This window comes from Protobothrops mucrosquamatus, unplaced genomic scaffold, assembly GCF_001527695.2.
Source record: "Protobothrops mucrosquamatus isolate PMUCROS unplaced genomic scaffold, P.Mucros_1.0 scaffold589, whole genome shotgun sequence".
Lineage (NCBI taxonomy): Eukaryota > Metazoa > Chordata > Lepidosauria > Squamata > Viperidae > Protobothrops > Protobothrops mucrosquamatus.
The window spans coordinates 112,289-137,372 of NW_015386888.1; the positions used below are offsets into that span (position 1 = coordinate 112,289).

Below are 25,084 nucleotides of genomic sequence, written 5' to 3' on the forward strand. Positions count from 1 at the left end.
ATCTATCTATCTATCTATCTATCTATCTATCTATCTATCTATCTATCTATCTATCTATCTATCTATCTATCTATCTATCTATCTATCTATCTATCTATCTATCTATCTATCTATCTATCTATCTATCTATCTATCTATCTATCTATCTATCTATCTATCTATCTATCTATCTATCTATCTATCTATCTATCTATCTACAATTTCCAAACAACTGTAGGAAGGGTGGTGGGAAGGGTGAGAACTCATTCCAGCATGTTTCAGTCTGATTGGCTGAGATATATAAGGGTCTAAACCTAGCAGATGTTAAAATTTTGTTTTACTAAAGACATGTTGGGCAGGATTGAAGGAACATGCAAAGGGAGAAGACCAGCAGTGCAATGGATTGATACAATTACATCAACCAGAGGTTTCACTCTAACAAGGATTAGCTACCTGACTGAAGACTGAGTTCAGGACAGCTGTTTACAGAATAGCCATAAATCAACATTGACTTGATGACAACTAACATTGTTATATCTGGACTGCCAAACTCTGCATGGTCACTAGATGGGGATAAAGAGATACAGAAGACACTAATTCTTAGCTGCCATTTTCAAATGCCATTTTCAAATAGAAACAGCGATAAATTATATAATAAATAATCATTAATACTGTATGAAATATTCACTTCATGTGGAGAGATGGGAGAAAGAAAACAATATATCCAGTCCTTGGTAAAAGAATGAGTTTTTAACAGGTACCTAAAATATGTGATAGCAGGTGTCCCTTGAATAATACATGTAATTTTAATTAAATTCAATTTAATTATCAATGGAAACACTATCTTTGAGGACTTATTCCACCAAGGAAGGCAAACTCCTGAATGAGCTAGCTGGATCAGGCATTAATCTGGATGTATCTGAAATGAAAATGTCATTATTGTGATGGAATGCAGTGAGGAGATCAATTCCCAGGAGGGAGGGAAGGGGTGCATTTCAGAGGAATAAGAGGCAACTCAGTCCAGATATTGTGTGTTAAAGAAAGAGGATGAAGGCAGACCCTCCCTAAAAGCTCTCAGAGAACATGATAGATGCAGATAGCGGAATGCTTCGATTTGGCACGATTGATGTCAGACCCCCAAACCAAGAAAGACACATGGTGGTTCTTCCAAGTGTTTCCAATCCCTACCTTGCCTCTCTTGCCTTTGTTTCAAGTGACTGCAATCACTCGAGTTCTCCAGTATAATGAATGACAAAGCCTAACAGATTTTATTTACTTTATGGCTACCCTTGGATTGGAACCAGGGGAAAAATTCTTCCTTGACACAGGATGACTTCCACTCATCTAACATATGGGCTGGGGAAGAGTGGAAATCAATGCCATGGGAGCTTAGCAGAAACAAAATATTGCCATGGCGTGCTTGTTTATTTATTTATATACTAGCTGTACCCGGCCATGCGTTGCTGTGGCTCAGTCTGGTTAAATGGAAAAGAAAGAATTGAATTGCATGTTCAATGGCAATTTCAAAGCGTCCAACAGATGGCGCTGTTTTTCAAAAAAGCATGTTTTTACCTGTCACAGGTGTGACATCTATATAATATAGGTATATAAAAACACGTGTGTATTCGAATGCAACGTTGTGTCAAAATTTCAAAGCAATCGGTGAAGAACTTTCAGAGATTTAAGATTTTGAACAAACGAACATTTACATTTTTATTTATATAGATTTGTTTATGCATACTTCACTATGCATAGATTTACAAATCATAAAATGAAATGGAACCCTACACATAGCCCAAAAGTGCTTTTTCAAAAGGCAAGTGGGCTTTGTTTTTCCTTGAAGACGTTTCATTTCTCCTCTCTTCATTCTGACTGAAGAACTGTCAGAACTGAAGAAGCTTTTTGGATGAGAAGCAAAACAGTCTACACACAGTGGTCAAAAGCTGGTTAAGCCCTAATAAGGTGCTCGTCTAGATTTTTGTTGAAAGCCACTAGGGATATGTTTATTTTGGTCAGTTGTTTAAAGTCTGAAATGCTATAACCATCAGACAAACCTATACTATGTCAGAGAAAAAAAAATAGATTTTTTCCTCTACTCGTATATATTCAATGAGATAGATAATTTGTGCAGTAAATGGGTGAAACAGCACATCACTGATTATTATGGAGACATTTATTTTGATTTTAGACTAAGTGTGCCATGATAAAAATGTTGTTTCAGCTCTGTTGCAGTCTCTTATCTCATGAATCCATTACCATCTCCTTTAAAGAAATAAATTCTGTTAGCTGAGATAATACACTGCCTGGTTTAGTAAAGACAAACATTAATTAGTAATCAAAACAGCTCCAAAATTTGGATCAGTTCAAGTCAACTGCTATGAGAGCTTAGCTATTATTTCTGAGCTCTGAAAACTAGACTGCTGAAGATGAATGAGTCAAGCATAGAAATTATTTTGTGGGTACCGTCTCACATCTGACACTAGTTTTGATCTGGCCTATTATACAGGCTCCAGTGATATATTGCAAAGAATTTCTCTTTGGTGCATATATGTCAAGTCAGAGGTCTCTGCAACAAAACATGATGTTAAAATAATAATATACATTATCAGGCAAATGACCCCATTACATACATACTTCACAACTCATGCACACACATTGCTTGCAACATTTGTGTAATAACATCATCTCACAATTTCCATTGTTCGCCTCCCTTCACTCTCTCCTGTAAATGTCCATGTATCCAATATGATTTGTGGAAAATAAGATCTGTTTTTTTTTAAAAAAAACTCTTTACAGTAATATTTGTTAGTATGTGGTCAGATTTATATGTATGTATGTATGGATTGATAAATTGATCAATAGATTATAGATAGATAGATAGATGATAGATAGATGATAGATAGATAGATAGATAGATAGATAGATAGATAGATAGATAGACAGAGATAAAGAATTTAATATTATACACACACACACAATGTATTTGTGTAAGTGTATGTGTATATACATATATTTATGTATACTATGTATTCCTGGGCTATCTTTTCCCTAAGATGCATTGTTTATATTGTTGGTAAACTACATAGTAAACTAAGAGAGCTGCAGATTTCAAATGGTATCTAAGATTTGGTTTTCATTGGCCTGAAAATGTGAAATTAGATAGTTCTCATTCCACTGGTAGCAATAATACATTGCTTGGTTTAGTAAATAGAAACTTTAATTAGAGATCAAAGCATTCTCCAAAACAGTGAATGGTGAGAATGAAAAAAGTACAAATCAGTTTTAGAAAAAAACATGAATTATTCTAGGGGACTTAGTCTGGTGCAGTAGTTAAAGGTGCTAGACTAGTATGAATGCTGTCTTAAGCATAGAAGTTAGCTCTGGGTGTATTTTGGCCAGTTCTGTCTCTGAGCCCTCAGAGGAAGAAGGCAAGGGTGACCAATTCTGTAAAATGTTGCCGTGAAAACATTGTCCATGTCATCAGTAGGAGGAGCAAAAAATTCAGATGGGTGGGAACAACAGAAGGTATAGAAAAAGTGAATGAAGCATCCAGAATTTCCATGAACAAATGAGAATAGTGATTGATGAGTATCTGTTTTAAAAGATCTCTTTTAAATACATGGTGTAAGCACAAGTGTATTCAAGGCATAATTGCTTTGATTGATCTCTGAAAGACTGAAAGAATTTGTGAATGAATTAAGAATACTGTAGTGACATAATTTGTAATGAGACTGAAATCAGGGAATGGTTGAACTCAGAGTGTTCTAGAAATTTTTATGAGAACGACAGTATTATGTTGAAGATTAGAATAGAAATAAATTTTAAAAAATGTTGTGCAGGAAAAAAAGATGAAAAAAAGTAATAAATGCTTGAGAATGTTGAATATTGTGAGGCTATAGGTATAGATGGTATAACTAGAGAAACATCAAAATATGCTAATGTTCTTATGGACTGGCTGTGTGACTTATTTAACACACATATGAAGGAGGATCGTAACATGAAAAGCAATAAAAATTAAAAATACAAAAAATCTTGAGTCAAAAACACCAAGATATACTGTACATTCCAGATTATATCTGGGGTCTTCCTCCCAATCTCCTTAGCAAAGCTCTGTTTTCAGAAGCTTCTGGAAGCTTCTGGAAGGTGATTAAATTGAGGACCCAAACACTTCTTGTGACAGAGAGTCCCAGAGGGCTGCCCCAATGACATGAAAACAATACCTCTGGGCCTCATTCCCCTCTGACTCCTTGAAAACTGGGGACAACCAACTTCTTCTCTTGGCCTGACTGAAGTGGAGAGATACAGTCCTGAAGGTAATTCTGATCAAAACATCTGACAAGGAGCAAATTTGGGGAAATGTAATCCTACTTTATGCTAGCAAGGAAAGCATACACCAGACTACATTCCATCGCAGAAAATTTATGTTGTTTATTCAGAAAAATGTTTGATGAATTAATAAAACAGAATTAGAGAAATTTTGCATGAAAGTGGAGTTGAAGATTGGTTGCTGAATGCACTAAAAGCAAGAATCATGTGTGAAAACAAACAGAATGCTTAGCAAATGGTTCCAGGTGAGCAGAAAGTTAAAAAAAAGAATATGTGATGTCCCCTTGGTCTGTTGCAAGGAATGATTGTTTAGCAATGCAGAAATAAAAGCTGTACATAAAAGCATGCTTCACCCCATTTTGCTATATGGGAGTGGGAAATGAGTATTTTAGGAGAAACATAAAAGTAGGTTGGTTGCAATGGGAATGACCGGTACTTAAGACCAAGACTCCTGGATTAAACTAGAAGAGATAAAGTCAAGAATGAATGGTAATGGATAAATGGAGATTGAATGGAAACCTGAGTGACTGGTATAAAAGAAGTAGGTTGAGTGGTTTACTCATGTAGAGAGAATAAATGAGCATAGAATTGGAAAACAAATCTATGAAAGAAAAATGAATAGCTTGGCAAAAGACCAAGAAAGTTATGTTGGATGCAGTTTATGAGATCCTTCAAAAAGGAGAAGTGTAAAACTTAAGGAGAAAAGGGCAAAGAGATATATGGATGTGTTGGGAACTTGGATGAATTGCAAGCTAGAAAGGTATAGTGAAATATATTGTATGGTATAAATATATACTACTATAAAGTGTATATAGTATGGCTTCCAGTTAGGCGTTGCGGCTTGACGGATGCAGGAAGATGGGGCTCCATCTTCCACATTAGATTTTGCCCTGCTGGGGACCCTAAAAAGGGTCAAAAGACCCTGGAGAGGTGACAAAGAAGGAGGGGACCCTTATTGATCGCAGAGGGGCAGCGACCCTTCCGTTTGATTTGAGGAAGCCCTCTAAACTGGTGGGCGAAAGACTGGCCACATTTGTGTGGCTTGTCAGAAGCTGCTAACAACCAAAGAAAATAAGCACTAATGAGCAAATTTTGAGCAATGTGGATAGAACTGGGTGAGACTTTATCCTTTCTTTATGACTTTAAGACTTTTTCCTGAAATTTTTTTTGCCCAAAACAAAGAATCCCCCCTCCTCAATGAAAGAAGGAATGGGAATTTCCACCCCATTCTCTCAGGAAAAGAAAAGCGGCAAACTAATTGCTTGGGGGAAAACAGAGAAAATTACAAGATTAATTTGGATACAGATATATAGCTTTGAAATTTGGGGACTAAAAGTGCTTTTGAGACTTTTTTTTTTTTTAGAAAAGAGACAAATGAAAAGCTTGCAATATAAGTTTGGATTTAAAAATCTGGAAGACAGCACCATGGCACAACAATCTATTATGCTTAAAGGAAACTTGGCTTGAAACCCAGACTCAGATAAGACTTTTGTTGTCCTTGGAAACTTTCACTTTTGAAGACTGCAGCTGGGAAAAGGGAAAAAAAAAACTCTTGGGCTGCTTCTCTATGTGGCAGAGATGATAAACTATTTTGAAACTGGCCTGCCTGGATTATGAATACAAATACTGACTTTTAGAGCTGTGTCGTGGAGCTATTTCTCTGTAGAAGAGGCAGAGGAACTGATTGAGATGATGGAATACTTTGGATTATAAACTTTTGATTGATGAACTTTTAACTGCTTTTTTCTCTCTGGACAGAAAGGACATGTTTTTCAATGGACAGAAAAACTTGAATTTTGCTTATATTTGTTTAGGGGAGGCTTAAGGATGGACTGATAGGCTGGCTAGAGAATTTGGAGTTCAAATGACAATTGACTGAAACTTTAAATCCCTAAATAGGTTGGACTATAAAGACCATACACAAAAACAAAATGGATGTTTCATACTTAGCCTTAAATGGTAAAAAAACATCCCTAACACTTGTCTTCAAAGCCCCAGCTTGACATACCAACAAGAAAATGTTGATGAATCTCAGAAAGAAATTCTATGTTGAAATCAATCCAAGAGACAATTGTTTTATTACATGATGAGACTAAAAATAATGCAAAGGAGATAAAAGAACAATTTTATAATCTAAACCTACAAATTCAGAAAATGACTACAAAGAAGGAACTAGTAACCCAGAAAATAAAGGAAACAGATCCAAGATGGAGGACCTAAAGGAAGGAAGCAGCAGACAGACTCAGACAAATGAAGAATTAGAAGTTGTAGTGATAATACCGGAAATGGAAAAGATATCTTACTTGTCAAGATCTCAGAACACATTTGAGGATAAGGAAGAAGAGCTGATTGAACAGAAGATAAAGCTGTTAGGAGAATTGTGGAAAATTGGAGAAGGAGGGAGGCTGTTTAATGAATATAAATGAGCTGAGCATTCTTCCAAAAATACTTTAATCAAGTTGCCTTTCTTATTCCAAACAATATACACAAAAATAGAGGAAGAACTACTTGATGATTCAAATGCATTGACTTGGAAAGTTAGTTGGCAAAAGAAGAAAGCTGGAGAAAAACTGAAAGAAATAGAGATTTTGACCCATTAGATGGGATATTATACTATTAAATAGATGTTTGAACATGGCTAAGAGAACAGATAACTGTTAGAAATAAAAGTATTATTATAATTAGAAGGATAGGATTTGTAACTAGAATACTATATTTTGGTATGAGAAGGGAAATATGAAAATGCTAAGAGGGTCTGAAAAAGGGAAGCTTTTGGTTACCCAATTATAATTTATTATGAGAAAACTATAAGCGATAGAGACACTTTGAACATTGATGGGAAATCAAAAAAATTTTAAAAAGCGGGAAAAACATGATATTGATTGAACAAATGGATTTTAAGTGCAAATGCAATTGAGATATGTCTTGGTTAGAAAAGATATTTTAAACTGACACTATTGATATTATGTATAATATTAGAAAAATGTGATAAAGATGTTGATATTCAATTGTATATGTATTAATAGCAATAAGAATTGTGTTTGCCTAGTGTGGAAAAATGTATACCACTGGAAGAAGAGAGGAAGCACTGGATGGTGTAGTATTAGATCTAGATTGAGGAAGTTAATATGTAACACTGAATTATTAATGGACCCAGACAACATGTTGTTTGTTAAGTACTTATGATTGCAAAACTAGAAAAAGGTCTCCAACCTTTCTGGCTTTGTGGATCGGTGGGGGAGGGGAGAAGGAATGGTTCTGCATGAGTGGCTGCAAGCATGTGTGCGCTGCTCACACAAATTGTGAGCAAGCACGTATGCATGCTCACCTGTCCACTGCATGTGCAAGTGGAGCTGCGTGCATATGTGTGTTCACCCACTGCTTCTGTGGCCCGGTTCTGAACAGGCCATGGCCCGGGGGTTGGGGATCCCTGTCTTAAAGCATAGGCTGGTAGGGGAAATCTTTCCAGCTGATTGTCATTTGAAGATGCAGGGGTGTTAAGGCTTGAGCTCCTGAACTCTTCTGTAGCCAAAGAAACATATCTTGGGAAGAAGCAAATCAGCAAGGAAAGAGACACCTGCTTTTACTGGTTCAGTAAAATGCTTTCCAAGTGAGAGAAAGATAATCTCTTAATATTTCTATGTTTTGATAGCACCCAGTGCCCTGAAAAAGAAAACCTACTCAAACATGGAATGTAGCCAAATCTGAAGAATCTACTAGATGTTTCCTCCTTCTTCATTGAACAGCCCACTGTGAGCTCATTTGGCAGATGTACATTTTATTGGTCATTTGCTTTACTTATGAAAATTATTCAGAGTAACATCAAGGCTGCAGTTCATGACTTGCATTAGAGATTTCAGCAAGCCAATGAGAATTCTGACCGTATGGCTCTTTGTCCATTTCCTTCTCCACTGAACTGTTGACCTCACTACCAGTTAAACTTTTTTGCAGCTAGGACTCCACTTAGATTTTGATTGCATGCCAAAGATTGTACTCCGACAAATACATGGGACGAGGACATAATTAGAGTTGATTCAATAGAATTGATTCAATAAAAATGCAATTAAAGTTACATTAATCGAGTTAACTCAATAAGATTTCATTTGCATCAATCTTGACTCTTGGTTGCTTCTTTATTATTTATTTATTACATATATAAATCTACCCAGCTCCATAGGGACTTTGAATGTGGCAACGTCAGGCTGTGCAATGTTGAATTAAACCATACTTTGTCACTGCATCCAAATATGACAAATTATGTCCTCTTTTGCATATGATATGCTTGCAATTGCAACGTGCTGGTTGAGATGAAATAGTAGATTGGAATCTTGGCTTAGGAATTCAAGCCATAGTTTGTTTTAATGTTTTAATGCAATATTAATCTGTAGTAAGTTTTAGTCAATGAAAGGAGAAAGGGAACATGAAATAAAAAAGGAGGGAAGAATGGTGTGATCTTAAGTGTATCTGCTTGGGCACAGAATGAGAGATTTCTGGATGGAATCAATGAATAAAAATGTGTCGTAAATTGGATGGCCCTTATAGCATGTTCTGAAGTCATATTTTCAAGCACCATTTTGTCTTTAAATCATTTTTTTAGAGGAAAGGCTTACTGTAAGAGAATGCCTTGTCTGACTCCCTAGTGAGAGCAATTAGTTTGCTTCTTTTCTTGATTCTTAATGAAGCTTTGCTGTGTCAGCTAATGTTGTGTCCAGAATTGGTGCAGTGGATCCATTGCACCCTCCACAGCACCTGGACAAATGTTTAACATTCAAATTGAATTTATTTTCCATGAGCCAGAAGAAATAACAAAGCCCAGAAGTCCAAAGAAATATGCAGGATGTGGCTATCATAATTCATGTTTTTGAAATTTCCAGTCTGTACTAGACTATTGCTATTGCTATATGCAGCTGCCTGGATTGATAGACTACCAAAACTCTCATTCTGTTTATCTGTTTGTTGGTTTGTACCTTTAAGTTAGCCCAAATGGTATACTAAGCTGCAATACCTTTTGAATTAAATAATCCAGATTCTGCTAATTTAAAAGGTACATTAAAAATATAGTCCTGTGGAATTCAGATTTCCATGAAATTCAGACCAGTTTTATTTGCCAGGTTGTGGCCATTGCAGTGTCCCCATGGTCATGTGATTTCTGATGCTCCCTACCAGTTTCCCACAAGGAAACTCAATGGGGAAGCCAGCAGGAAGTCAAAGTCACCCCTATTCCTACTCTCACTCTCCTGTAGTCTTCCTGTTTATCTCAAAGGTGCTTTTCCAAGAGGCAACTGGACTTTCTTGTTTTTCTTCGAAGACTTTTGCTTCTCAGTTGAAGAAGCTTCTTGGATGAGAAGTGAAACATCTTCAAAGAAAAACAAGAAAGTCCAGTTGCCTCTTGGAAAAGCACCTTTGAGACAACCATGACCTGGAGGACTAAGACTCTCCATAGGCATCTTCCTGTTTATCTATTTAAGTAGGTTAATATTGACTTCAGTAATAAGTCCATTTGCCAATACAATTATTTTTCTATTTATAATATATACGATTCTTAAATAATCAATCCAGCATTGGGGTAAAAAAAAAAAACTGTGGTCAGCCTAAAATTTAATGTTCATTCTGGTCACATCAGACTGCACTACGTTTCTTTCAAAGAATGACCCAATGGATCACAAGGTCATCTGGTAGCATATATAACTCTGAATGTCTTCAAGATTCAGCAGCTACCTTTCTATTTCCAGACTCGGTGCAAGGAAATTTGTCTTTTCTTTTATAGCTTTAAATGAAAGAACACTTTTTTTCATCATGTTCTCTAGCATGCTTTCCAATCAGTCTCAGAGATCCAGGTACATGTTCTTTTACCAATTGAAGCTAGCTAATTTCCACCCTTGATTTGAGTTGCTATTGTTGCTACTTAAATTGGGGAGAAAGGTCCACTTTTATGTGCTAATTTGTAATTGAAATCACAGGTATAATGGACTACTCGTGTGCTAGAGGCAGAGCTTGTTAACTTTTTAAAATAAAGTGTTGTGTGGATGTTCATTTATAGACTTATTATATTTAAAGCAATGGTTTTTTTTTTAATATTATAAACTTGTCTCAGAAATTGTACAGAAATCTGGGTCACTCCATGTGCTTTGGCTAATCAGTACTGAATGCAACTAATTCCTGCTATTGGTAAACACAAAGGAGTATTTGTTTAAAAACAAAACAAAACTGAATTCCACAGAGAAATCATTGCATGAGTTCTGAGGCGATATAAGATAGATTAGTTCTGTCTTGCTTGTTAGATTCAACTATTTTGGTTGATAATAAAAACAGCAGCCTTAAAATTTCGCACAAAGTGTATGACAATGCGGTTAAATCAGAGAGTATCTTATTTTCTTGACCTGCAGAAATATTACGACAATAGAAAAAATACACAATACACAAAGCAAATACCAAACAAAAACTGAAGGCTTGGGTGCATTGCAAAGGAGACCCAAGGTGAAGCTTAGTTGTGTTTTGAAGTAATCAGTTTGCAATTAATGTTTATTCTGATTTGATGCTTTGGGTCCTTTTTAAAAATAAATAAATAAATAAAAATAAATAAATAAATAATAGAAATTTTCATGCATAAGTAGAGCCAATAAAAAAAATCTGGAGAAAGTTCACAAGTTGGCTATGAGAATGTCAGTTGCCTCATTCTAACCATCTATCAGCAAGCATATGTATGTCATTTTTCATTCTGTTTATGTTATGTTTTAGCACTTGGAAGATCATGGGGGTGTCTGATCTTTTGTATTAATCTTGAGAGTTAATTTCTGCTCAAACAATGGGATCCATTCTCTAACGGGTGGAGCAGTCCAACTAGATTTAGATACATGGTAGAGGACAAAAGGAGAAAGAAAATTATCTTTTTCTAGCAAATGACTTTGTGTCAGCTGAAACTCAAAACCAACAATGGCCCTTATGATTTTGTTTGAGCAAAGAATTCCATGCTAATTATAATTACCAAGGTATTTTTTAGTAACAGGGTAGACAGATATCATAGAATCATCAACTGTGTGAGCTTGATGGGACCTTATAAGCAATTCAATCCAGTGAGCATTACTAGATGCACTGAGGATCATCATCTTGTTGGTGATGGCCATTGGTATTATGCTATAAGCCATGCTGCCTTCACCACAGAATTGAAAGCTCTATCATTTTCCTAATTCACATTTATTTTTCTTTCCTAGCATTTTCCTGCAAATGCAAGGTCTGCTTTTTTTTCAGATCAACCAAGTATTGATCTGTTGGGTATGACAGGAACTGATTATCCGTCTTGTACCCAAGCCTCAGATTGTGGGCTGAGAGAAAGCCCAAGGTCACACAGTTGGCTTTTATGACTAAGGCAGGACTATAACTCACAGTCTCCTGGTTTCTTGCATGGTACCTTAACCACTAGACCAAACCAGCTCTCTGAGTATTTATCTTACTGCTCTGCATTATCTTGATTGCACTTAGCTGGACTTAACTTGAACAAACTTTATTATACAGGATATTATAATGCAAGTAACTGAACATTATTTTTTATGATTCTACTTAAAGCATATCTAAGATGATGTTCTTCTGGTAATGTCTTACTGATAAAGAAGAATATTAGTTGCTCAGGGTTAAAAGGAGGGCTTGTTGGTGTTTGCTGTCTGAGCTCGGTTGTTTTCTTGCAAATGTTTCATTACCCAAACTAAGTAACACCATCAGTGCTAGGGTAATGAAAAGTCTTCAAGAAAACAACCAAGCTCAGAGAATACAGAAGACCTCTCAATGTCTTGCTGGAATGTCTCAGATCTTCACAAGCATAGCTCAGAATATACAAGGATCTGTCCCTAGCTTCATGGATCCAGCATTCTCCTGCAACAATTGATGGGCAATGAACATTATGATACATGCCCTAAAATCACTCTCTGAATCATGAACTAATTCAGACTTGCTTATAGATTTTTATCCCAAGGTTAAATACTCAGGGTTCTTCTGGACAGCTGCAGGATTAAATCAAATTGAGACCCTTACTAATGCCATCCCAGAGTGTTACTATGGCACTCTGTTCTGCTGTCTTTCTGTTACAGTTATTGTTATTGTTATTATTTTCATAAATGAAGAATTCACATTTTCAAGTAGCATATCTGGTGGAGTGGGTATCTTCTCTTTTGGGGTGGGCTTAAGGTAGTTTGTTTCCTAATCTGAAGTACAACTAGTTCACTTGGGAAACCTTCCTGGCTTGGTTATTGCTAGGTGAATGTAGGCTGAGCCTGAGGGAGGGGTCAAACGTATCATCAGTCATGAGTTCCTGTGCACCCACAAGACAGATAAGTCCAGTCCACCTTGAATATCTTTCTTAACTCCCATTAATATCTCTTGACCGTTAGTAGCTCAGATTCTTGTTGAGAGCTTAAGCTTTCAATAAAGTTTTATACTCATTTGAACTGCATGAATCTCCTGATTTCCCCAGTGATTGACCCTGAACATGGCATTTCCAAAATAGCAATTTAGTTTAGGACTCACACTCTAGCTGCAATGGAATATAATCTGGATTAAGAGGCAACTCAGTCCAGATAGCTTATGTGAGAAAAAGAGGGTGAAGACAGCTCCTCCTTAATAGTTCCCAGAGTGTGTGGGACCTATGCTTATGTCTATAGGTGAGGAACAATAAAGAAATCTGCTTGCAAGAATCACATTTGTCTTTCTTGGTTTCTGGAGCCTGACACTAGCAAACTGAACACAGCTGGATTCTTCCTGTTGAGCTATTTTACATGAAATGATGATCCCACTTTCTCTGATGCTATGATTGGCTCTGTAACACAAAAGGTGTGTCTTAAGAAAAAGAAAAGTGGTTGGATTACATTGTGATATATGACTACAGGTAGTCCTTGACTTACAACAGTTCATTTAGTGACCATTCAAAGTTACAACAGCAATGAAAAAAGTGACCGCTTTTCCCACTTTACAACCCTTGCAGCATCTCCATGGTCATGTGATCAAAATTCAGATGCTTGGCAACTGGCATGTATTTATGACGGTTGCAGTGTTCTGGAGTCATGTGATCATCTCTTGTAGCCTTCTGACAAGCAGAGTCAATGGGAAAGCCGGATTCACTTAACAACCTTGTTACTAAGTTAACAACTGCAGTAATTCACTTAACAACTGTGGCAAGAAAGGTCATAAAATGGGGCAAAATTCACTTGACAACTGTCTTGCTTAGTTACAGAAACATTGGGTTCCCAAGTTGAGAACTACCTGCGCAGATTCTAGTCTGCAGCAGGAAGTCAGCAACATGGTTCTCCTGGAACCCAAGACCATCCCTCTCTTCCTTGCAAATGGTGCTAACAGTTCCACACAATGGCCACAGAAATTTTGGGCTCATTTGTGGTGGTAAGTCAAGCACTACCTGTATGTGTTTAGGTATGTCCATATATGCCTAGGAGAGTAAAGAGTAGGTTGAAAGAAAGAGCAGCCACCAATTTATAAGCAACTTCACTTGTGTATCTAAGAACAGATCTTGATTCTTAATTTCGGTGGCAGATATTTCAGGACAGCACTGTCAGCTCATTAAAGATTTACCATTGCCACGTTAACCTTAATGCTCTCTTTTTATGAGCATGTTATTTCTTTTACAACTCCAGCATTAGTCTTCACTACAGTTTATTTACAAGTTTCCCTAACATTCTATTTCACTTGCACAACAGTTCCATTATAGCTGTTCTTGTAGTTTCTAAGTCTTCAGAAACTCTTTCTTTATATTTTCATTACATGTCACTGGAACAAGCATGCGTGCTTACGTGTGTTCATCTATTCTGTATCCCATTTTCCACTGACTTGCAGAGTTTCTATGATTTCAAAAAAAACCAACCCCAACTATATAGGATTATATCTAAGTTAGGTTCCAACATTTCAATGTTTCTCAAGCTTGGCAACTTTACGATGCACAGACTTCAGTTCCCAGGATTCCACAATCCACATACAGTGCCTTAATGCAGCCAGCTTTGAGAAACACTGCAAGAGATATTAGTCCTTGCATATATCCGTGTATTTATACACACATGCAAACAGGCAGTGTTTTTGGCTGAAGAAATCAACATGCTAATATTAAGGATTTTCAATATCTGTGATGACAGGTGTTTTAGCAAATATTTGGCTAAACTCAAAAATGCAGCTTGAGAAAGATGCAAGTGTTTTGAAATACGGTGGTTTTGAGGAATAGTTTTCCTTTTCAACCCAATGTGATGATTGCTCTCTTTTCTTGGAATAAGAAACAAAACCAGCTTGCCAGGTACAAATACTGTACAACAGCCAGCCGGTTCCTGTTCTTTTTGCCTGTGAGCTGTTCAGAAATGCACCACAAAGCAGCTCCTCCACCTCTGAAGATGCCAGCCACAGCTGCCTTCAAAATGTCAGGACCCAAGAAAACTAGAGCAAGACAGTTAAGCTCAAAAGCTCATCACTATTTGATTGATGCCAGCCATGAAAGCCTGAACCACTATAGAAGAAATGAAAAGGATCTTTTAAAAGTTAAATATGACCTTTCTTTTTAACAATGAGCCTTAGCTTTTCTGTATTAGTAAAGTAATCACTCCTTTTAAGAGTAAACTCAGGTGCTAAGACTCTAGCTGAAATTGGGAAACAAAGAGTTGTGTCAGTCTAAGCAAGTCCACGCATCTTAGATTGTCAAATTTGAAAAGCACAGGTCTAGGATCATGAAGGAGATGGGGACTTTGATGGCATCTTCAATACCAACTGACTTTATTAGTAGGAAATGTTTTTGTCCTAATTAAAGTTGGTTAGTCTTAAAAATGCCCTAGCAACATGAGTTAGCCTTGAAGATGAGCTTGCCTTCAGAGGTTGCGAGTGCTCTATTACTGGAAGCTTTCAAAAGCAGACTGGACAGCCATTTGTCTGAAATAGTATAGGGTCTCCTGCTTGAGCAGGGGGTTGGACTAGAAGACCTTCTAGGTCCCTTCCAACTGTGTTATTCTATGATTCTAAGATGCTACCTAATTCTATGTCTATTTACCTGAAAATGGGAGCACAAACAACAGGAGAGAAACCTCAGCATATTTGTGGAAGTTCTGATGTCCCCCCCCCGATATCGTAGGGAGACTTAACACCCTCAGGGTGAATGTCAGATGCAAAAGAAAAACAGACCATTTGGGAATGGAGAAGCAGAGAGCTGGGAATACAATGCTTTTCTTGGAAGGAACAACTGGGACTGACGGTATGCATATTTCATTAAATGTAATTGATTCATTCATTAATAACAACAGAAGGTTCACCAACTAAAACATTTTAATTAGTGGAGAACTATATTCTTCTTTTTCCCACTAAAACATTGTACATAACAGAAAATATGTAAGAAATCAGTTTCAAGGAATATATATTCCCACTTTGCAACCAAGTGTAGGTGGAATTTTCTTGATTTCTTTATCAGCTGATTAAAGTGGTGGACAAGGATAGTACAGACCTAAATTCAAGGATGCCATTGGAAATATGGAAATTCATTGAAATATTTCGTCTGTCTGTCTGTCTGTCTGTCTGTCTGTCTGTCTCTCTCTCTCTCTCTCTCTCTCAAACTGATTATGGGCTATCAAGTTATTTTTCACTCCTAGTAAATGGTGCACTAATTACAACTTTAATGGAGGTTTGTTGTAAAACTCCTATGTTAATTAAAAGTTTCCTGTTTCCATTTCCTATTTGACTTCTGTGTGCATATACAGTAGACTACTGTAAACCAGATATTTCCAACATGGTCAAAGGTGCTGTCCCTGTGGGCTTATATGTCAGGCTTCCATGACTGGAACTTGGCAGCTTATCACAGATCTCTTGACACTTCAAGCTACACACTTAGCTCCATTGCTTGATTAGACATGGCAGATGGCTCACCTATAGGGTTCAGCTAAATAAGAATCTTTATTGAGGGCAAGTACAAAGCCATACGAAGCTGCTGATTGCTCAATGCCAGTGAGGCAGAGCACATCACTTTTGAATCCTTGGTAGTTTCAGTTGGTTGTTTCTTCCTTTTGTCCTCCTCCAGAAATTAACAGGCTCCTGGCCCAGAGTTTGGTAGGCCTTGAAGCCAATTGGTTAATGTATATACCACTCCTGGCCTGAAAATTCCTGATTACCACTTCAGCTCTCCTCATATTATGAAATTGGAGCCCAGGATGTCTGAAAAGCTCTTTACTGGGGAAAGGGAGAAGACCAGAAGGTTGGGATGGAGAGTGTGACCCTATGTGGCAATTGCTATTTCTAAGTAAAAAGGGAAAAAAAAGTAAATTGAGGCCAGAAAGCTGCCCCATGAATCTCAGTCCTACCTTGCAGCCTCGGAATATCGCTCTAAGCATCGGAAGACGGCAGCTTGACGAAGATGGTTGCGAAAATAGGCAGGGTTCAGAATTATACTCCTTCGAAAACAGCAAGCAAATGTTCAGGTCAAAGACCTAAAGTGACATAACATGGTAGAACCATTTAACATCTAACTCTGAACAGTACAGATAGTCCTTGACTTACAACTTGTCACTTAGCAGGTTCAACGTTACAACATAAGTTGCCCCTGTTGCCCCGTGGTCAGGTGATCACAGTTTTAGTGCTCAGCAACCAACCTGCATTTATGGTTATTTTCAGCAGCCCATAGTCAGGTGACTGTAATGTATGGTTGTTTTTCTGGCAAAAATGCCCATTGAAGACAACAGGATCATGAGATTCAATTTATGACGACACATTTGTTTAACAACTGTTGCAAAAAAATGTCACAAAATCAGGTTGGGCATTTGGATGTCTTGACTGACAACTGTTGTGACATAGGATGGAAATTCCATTATGGTCATAGGCCAAGGACTACCTGAATGTTGGCTGTACTGTACAAGTAGACCTCCATTTACAACCATTTGTTGAGTGAAGATTCAAAGTTACGGTGACATTGAAAAAGTGTCTGATTACCATTTTTTGTACTATTGCAGCATCCCCAGGGTCACATGAACAGAATTTGGATGTTTGGCAACTGGTTCATATTTATGATGGTTGCAGTGTCCCTGAGTCATGTGGTCACCTTTTGCGACCTTCTCACAAGCAAAGTCAACGGGGAAACCAGATTCACCTAACAACTTTGCTACTAACTGCAGTGATTCAATTGTGGCAAGAAAGATTGTAAAATGGGGCAAAATTAACAACAGAAATGTTGGGCTCTATTGTGGTCAAAGGCCAAGATCTACTTGTATATACACATCCTTCCATTTATTGCTACATTAAAAGCATTTCCCACCCCCTTCCCTCCCCAATTCCCAACAGTATCATCTATTCTGTTGACAGCTGAGTTAGACGAACAGGTGTTACTAAAAATAGAATCAAGATCACGTGAAGTGTTAATACCACTTTACAATGCCTTGGTTAGGCCACACTTGGAATACTGCATCCAGTTTTGGTCACCACGATGTAAAAAAGATGTTGAGACTCTAGAAAGAGCACACAGAAGAGCAACAAAGATGATCAGGGGACTGGAGGCTAAAACATACAAGGAACGGTTGCTGGAATTGGGTATGTCTAGTTTAATGAAGAGAAGGACAAGGGGGGGCATGATAGCAGTGTTCCAATATCTCAGGGGCTGCCACAAAGAAGAGGGAGTCTAGCTATTCTCTAAAGCATCTGAAGGCAAAACAAGAAGCAACAGATGGAAACCAACAAAAGAGAGACGCAACCTAGAACTAAGGAGAAATTTCCTGACAGTTAGAACAGTTAATCAGTGGAACAACCTTCCTCCAGAAGCTGTGAATGCTCCAACACTGGAAGTTTTTAAGAAGAGTCTGGACAGCCATTTGTCTGAAACGGTATAGGATTTCCTGCCTGAGCAGTGGTTTGGACTAGATGACCCCCCAAGGTCCCTTCCAACTTTATCATTATTATTATTAAATGTCTATTAAAGCTATGTCATAAATGTAATTTCATTCATAGTATGGTCTGTTTCAGAGGCAGCAGTTTTACCTTCTCTCCCATTCTGCAAGAATATGTTTCCCTGCCTTTAGTGAGAATGTAATGATCAACAACATCCTATATCAGGGGTGTCAAACTGCCTGCCCACGGGCCGGATGCATCATAGCGAAACTGCACCCAACCCATTGCTGGCAATGGCAAAAAAGTCATGCTACGTCACGACACGTCACACGACGTTGTGAGTTTGACACCCCTGTCCTATATGTTATTATAACAATGCCTTTTTATCTATCATTTGTGTTAATGACGATTCACAATACATACACAAATCAACCACACAAAACTGAGGGAAAGTATTGGGGAGGATCATGCCGTTGCAGTTGGGATGGTAGATGCTTTTTCTTTTGCCATTACGGGTAGTCCTTGACTTACCACCGCAATTTAGCCCAGCATTTCTGTTGCTAAGTGAAACATTTGTTAAGTGAGTTTTGCCCCATTTTACGACGTTTCTTGCCACAGTTGTTAAGTGAATCACTCAATTGTTAAGTTAGTAACGCGGTGGTGAAGTGAATCTGGCTTCCCCTTTGACTTTACTTGTCAGAAAGTCACAAAAGGGGATCATGTGACCCGAGGACACTGCAACCATCATAAATATGAGTCAGTTGCCAAGCATCTGAATTTTGATCACAGGACCACGGGGATACTGCAGCGGTCATAAGTGTGAAAAACAGTCATAAGTCCCTTTTTTCAATCCCGTGGTAACTTCAAATGGTCACTAAATGAACTGTTGTAAATTGAGGACTACCTATCTATCTCACCAGGTAAGCTACCCCACCTGTTTGAAAAACTTTGCACTCTGAACTCATATGTGAGATAACAATAAACATCTCACTTATTATGCATGCACCACAGCAGCTCCTTGCATATTTTCTGCAAAACTAGATGTTTATTGCCATCTCAAGATGGAAAAGGCTCTATGAAAGACCTCATTATTATTTTTGCTATTATTATTTCAACTTTATATAATAATTATTATATTTCAAAATCTGCCCTCAGGGAACACTAAAGTCCCTTGAAAGCTAACAGAGAATTCCTTAATGCAGGACAAGCTAGATGTTTAACTCGTCCTCCCAGTTAACATCTAAATTAAAAGTATACAATTAGAAGCCAGTTGGGGTAACGGGGAAATATCTACTGACACCAAGGGATTTATTTAACTCTTTCTTGGCCTGATCTGACCCTGATAACCATTTCTCTGAATGTAAAACTCACCTGGGAGAAGTAATTTCTTCCAGTCCTGCATCAGAGAGAAAATTGTTCAAGGACCATTTCACCTACCGTGAACTTGGATAGTATCTTGATTGGCCCTTTCAAGGGATATTGTTTGCATTTCAAAAAATGCATGTTCAAGACAGACATTCAGTTAATAATTGTGTATTGTTTGGTTCTAAGAATATTAGTAAATGGAAAAATAGCTTGCCCATCACTGAGGGTCTTGTTTTTCAGATGTGCTATAAATTACAGCATCACTCAGTTGCTGAAGCTTTATAAAGGCCATCTACCTTATTACTTTTCTGGCACCCCATTGGTTGTGTGTCCTTAGACGTTTAGTTGGCCTAAACTATACCAAAATGCAATTTACTGTCCCCCTGCCACATTGTGTGTTATTCTTATATCCTGTGTGCAGGACAAATTAAAGAAAAGGATTCTGCTGGCATTATCTCTGTCCCCTTTGACCAGGGAAAAATATCTACTGCTCACTCATAGCTAAGATGGGGATGGAAGCAAGGAAGATTCCTGCTTGGTCAAATGGCTTATCCATCTTTTGAAAGTCACTCAACTTTGCACAACCTCTCAACCCCTGAATGCTGAGACTGGGAAGGGCATCAGGAGAAGGAGGAACTGAAATATTTCCTGCAAGGTCACCCTACATATAGATCTCATTTGAGTGCTAAGCCCATGTTTAAAAGCAGTTTGACTAACAAGTAACACAAAGGGAAATCACAAAAGTACAACAGGAGAGCTCCATCTCACTTGACTGAGTAAACTCCTGGGGTTCCTATCAACTGAAAAGCTGTTAAACCTGGATTTAAAAGTAGCTTGATTAATTGGACATAGTAGAATAACTTGATTAACTGGACATAGTGCAGTAATAGCATAGTGATACTGTTGCATCATGCAGCCCCTAAAGCAGCGGTTCTCAACCTATGGGTCGTGACCCCATTTGGGGTCGATCGACCATTTCATGGGGGTCGCCAAGCAAGGCTGTCTGCCATTTTTTCCCCCCTTTTCTGGCGGGTGCCTTACCTCCCTTGGGCTGGGCCAGCTGGTGGTCGGCCTGCTCCGTCTCTGCCGCTTGCCAGCTACGCCTCGGCCGGCGCAGGGGGCAGAACCACGCATGCACGACGCTCCCGGGCAGGGAAAGTCCTCGACTTACGACCGGTTGGGTAGTCCTCGACTTATGACCAGTTTAGTCCTCAACTTACGACCGGTTTAGTTCTCGACTTACGACCGGTTGGGGGTCGCGGCATTAAAAAGATTGAGAACCACTGCCCTAAAGGATTGTTAACTGTTCTGTGTAGCCCCCAGGGGTTGTTACCCATTATTGGGCTGATCATGTTTTTAAAAGTGAGCAATTGGTTGGGAGACCTGGCAGGTACAGGGAAAGAGGCCCATTTGAAAGATTTAAATACTCCTGATGGCCCAAGCAGAATAATTCTGAAAGATAATGCTAATAATGGAGATGGCACAGCTCACCAGCTTAAACTGGCTGATAGATTCTAACTCAGTAGCTCCCAACCTTTTCTATACCCTGCACCACTAGAATGCTTCTGATATATTCTCACACCCCTTACAAAAGTTCAAAATAAGGGCAACGAATTATGCATATACACTATAATTTTGAAAACCCAAGTTTTCTCACCCCTCGGAATATTGTCTCGTACCCCAGGGGGTGCAAGCACCCCGGTTGGGAACTCCTGTCCTAACCATTAGGAACCATCTGACTGTGAAGCTTTGCAATAGATATCCAGTAATCCTTGACCTCTACAGCAGAGGTCGCCAACCTTTTGGGCACTAGGGACCAGTTCCATAGAGAGAGGTTTTTCAACAGACCAGAAAGTGTGTGGTTTTGTGTGCTGCCTGCATTCCATGGATGGGGCTTTGCTTGTTTGTGTGGACCAGTTGCTGGCATGCCACGGTCTGGTACCAGTCCATGCCCTGGGGCTGGGGACCCCTGCTCTTCAGTATGCACTTTAAATGTAGATAGTCTTTGACTTACATAATCAAAATTCCATTACTTGACAACATAACATGTATTCATGACAGTTGCAATATCCTGGAACCATGTGATCACCATTTGTGACCTTCCCAGCCAGCTTCCAACAAGCAAACTCAAAGGCGGTGGGTGGGTTTGCTTTATGACCATGTGATTCACTTAACAATTGCAGGGATACATTTAACCATGGCAAAAAGTTTATAAAATGGGATGTCATTCACTTCAGAAACTTCCTTGCTTAGCCATAGAACTTCTGATCCCAATTACAGTCCTAAGCCAAGGACTACCAGTACATAAAAATTAATACAAAACATTATCCAACCATTCTGAATTTGATACAAGAGAATCCTTATATTCAAACAATATAGGTCATGACAATTGTACTCGTTCCTATTTTTTTTTCTTTTCTGAAAATCCCAGACAATTCTTCTTTGCACTGGGCCATAGTACTCTCCCAGTAAGAAACACACAGTTTGTTGAAAACCAAACATTAGCTACAGCAGTGTCACCAAGTCCAATGTGTGTGGGTGGCATTTTTACAATAAACTTGCTTAGAGGCAGGTTAACAAACTGGCTGATCCCTGGGACTCTCGCAAAAGATTTTAAAGGTGATTATTGCTTTTCCAAGCTGTTGTCAACAGCTGATAATAGCTATATTGATTTTTCCCCCCTACCAGATTATTGGCTATACCATTGCTAAGCAATAGCACTAGTACTTAACCACACATTTTCTACAGTCAAAGCTTGATGTGTTCTGATAGATGTAAACACACAGGGATTCATGACCCAGTGATAGGTAATGCCAACAAATTAGCTTTCAAGAGTTTTTTCCTTTTCAAAAGGATTCTTTTATTACTTTAAGAATATCTGTTCTACAGCTCTTAACCCCCTTTCCTTTTCCTTCTGGAAGAATATGATAGCCCTGACACTTTAGAACTGAGATCTATAAGCTACTTTTGTTCATTTGAGAGTTTTAAGGCTTATCCAGATGATTGTTCAAGGTGTGCCCTGACCACGTTTCAGCCTTGACAGCTCTGTCTCAAGAGGCCCCGTGAAAACCAATAGGGTACAATTTTTTTACACGTTATGTGGAAGGGAAGGAGCAGCTTTAATGCAGAGAACAAACAAGCGAGAAAGAGCTTTGGTCTGCAATGTATAAAGCTTAATTTGCCTTCCTTCATACTGCAACTTAATTTTCATTGGTTTGTTCTGGAAAAACAAATGCAAGAGGCTGGTTAACGTTAGATAGGATCAGTCTTCTTAAAAGCAAAACAAATATTTTGCAAATGTATCTGATGCTGAAATCCTTCCAGCTCAGTGACTTGTCCAGGCAATCATCAAGAATCAACACTGACAAAGGGATGGGTATACACAGACACACAGACACAGATACACACACAGACACACACACACACACACACACACACACACACAGAGAGAATGTTAAGTGAGGTTCAGTTGCAAACCTAGCTGACTTTTCACTATGGAATAATTTAACACCCCCCCCCCATACTTAATGTGAGGATTTCATCTATTTAATCTCTTACTTAAAGCAGCAAATTCTATGGACCTTCTGTGCCTACAAAGATTTATCTGCCTCCTTTCCCTTTATAATTGTTTTATGAGAGAGATTGGACTAACTAGTTCTGGTCTGTCTATGATTTCTCACTAAGATATTCTTCCAAATATTATTTTGTCCTTTTATAGAATCCAGTATCTTCAGATAATTATTTGCAAAACAGACTTGGGCTTAAACTGGTTAACAAACTTCAATGGAGCCATGGCTTAATCCAAGCAAAAAATATATATATAAAAGAAATTCAGAGGAAAAAAAATGATTTAATCATGTTACTAAATAGTGGAGTATTAGATCCAGAATCTGAAGGACTGAGAATCCATATTATATTAGATCTCCGATAAACGAAAGCCTTTAATTTAATAAGTTTCAAACTAAAATGCCTTGGTGCTAGTGATTGGACCTTCTTACTTCTGTTCTCATGCTTCATAAAAATGTAATATTTGGTCAATCTAGATTGGAAGTAACATGCAACACTGTGCAGGATAGAAAAGTAGTAGCAGGAGAGTTTAAAACAAAAGTGATGTAAAGAAAACTTATGAAAACGCTAGCCATTACCAAGAGCAGACGGAAGGTCCATCTGATTGTGTGGGAAACATCCAGGATGTGAGCGTTTCAGAACAAATACATGTTGCAAAAACTGTTAAGTGCCTAAAACTGGGACAGTTACACAAAAGATTTTATAAGCTGGAGATGTGGTCAAAGTGATTTTGGTAGAAGAACATGAAGGGATGGTTATTACATACGTTTACATTAGCCGTCCCCAACCTTTCCAGTTCTGTGGACTGGTGGCAGCGTCGTCATCAGAGGTAGGAGGGGAGAAAAGATAGTTTTATGAAAGTGGTGGGCACTTGTGCTCACGCACGAAGGTCCATTTGCACAAGCGGCAGGTGTGAGAGCCTGCCGCTTGGCAAATGGAATCTTGCACTCTCACCCCGGCTTGTGTGGCCCGGTTCCTGTTGGGCCATGGCCCGGCACAGGGTTGGGAGTTGGGGACCCCTGAATTACAGGACAATTAATGTATATTTTTTTCTCCATTTTAGCAAGATATTACTTGGTAGTATGTGAATATAAGCAAAAACTTAAGAGTTGATCTTTCTCTCTAAATCATTGCTCCATTCTGAGAGGGAAAATTGGGAAAGGATTCTTTAAAACGTAGCCATGTATTTTAAATAGGGTATAAAGTCTTTGGGGCAGGAGATTAATTGTAAAGATAGGGTAGGCCCCTTTTGAAGAGAATTTAAGGAATGCTGGCTAAACAATGTTAAAAAAAATCCCTAAATCCTCCACTAGCCTATAATTATAATTTTTTTCTCTCTAAATGCATCTGGGGATAGTATCCGTCCAAAGTATTTTGAGCTCTCACAAAAATTGTGTTATTTGCTGACAGTACGATCAAATTTAAACAGGAACTATACTGTACCAAAACATTTTTCTGTGTTATGAAACTGAATGGAACAGCAGACAATTGAGACATTTTGGCCCAGTGCTAATTTTGCAAGAGAACAATTTTTCTAAATGGGTTACTTCTGTTCGTTCATTTGTAGAGGATTTATTCAACAGGTAGAAGACCCTAGTTCAGGGGTAGGCAACCTGGGCTCTTTTATGATTCAGGAATTCTGGGAGTTGAAGTCCACGAGTCATAAAAGAGCCAAGGTTGCCTACCCCTGCCCTAGTTAAACCTTAGTATCTACAGTTAGGGTAGATACAGTCACTATTTTCTTTGCAATAGTGGTGAATATCTGTAGCACGGGTGTAGGATAAGTGTGAAAGTTTGTTCTCCAGGCTTTTGAGTTGGTTTCCAAACGTTTCATTACCAGGCTAGATAACATCTTCAGCGGACTTTGGGGGATGTCAATGTCAGTGTTCTTCTGTTTATAAGGGCTTCAGGTGAGGGTCTTGTGATGTATCTTATGATGGGTCAGGTGTGAGTCAACAGAGAGAGGCTTGTGATAGGTTTTGTGATGGGGAGGTTACATCAGGTCAGGGTCATT

The 25,084-nt window shown here is 38.3% G+C and overlaps 1 protein-coding gene across 1 annotated transcript in view; it reads right to left on the reverse strand.

The window, feature by feature from the left end:
• SPATA16 (spermatogenesis associated 16) overlaps positions 1-25,084 on the reverse strand; it is a 168,546-nt gene that overhangs the window by 84,141 nt on the left and 59,321 nt on the right. The window contains exon 3 of the mRNA XM_015817427.1: positions 16,626-16,715. Within this exon, the coding sequence (XP_015672913.1) occupies positions 16,626-16,715 (90 nt within the window). The remainder of the gene's footprint in view (positions 1-16,625; positions 16,716-25,084) is intronic.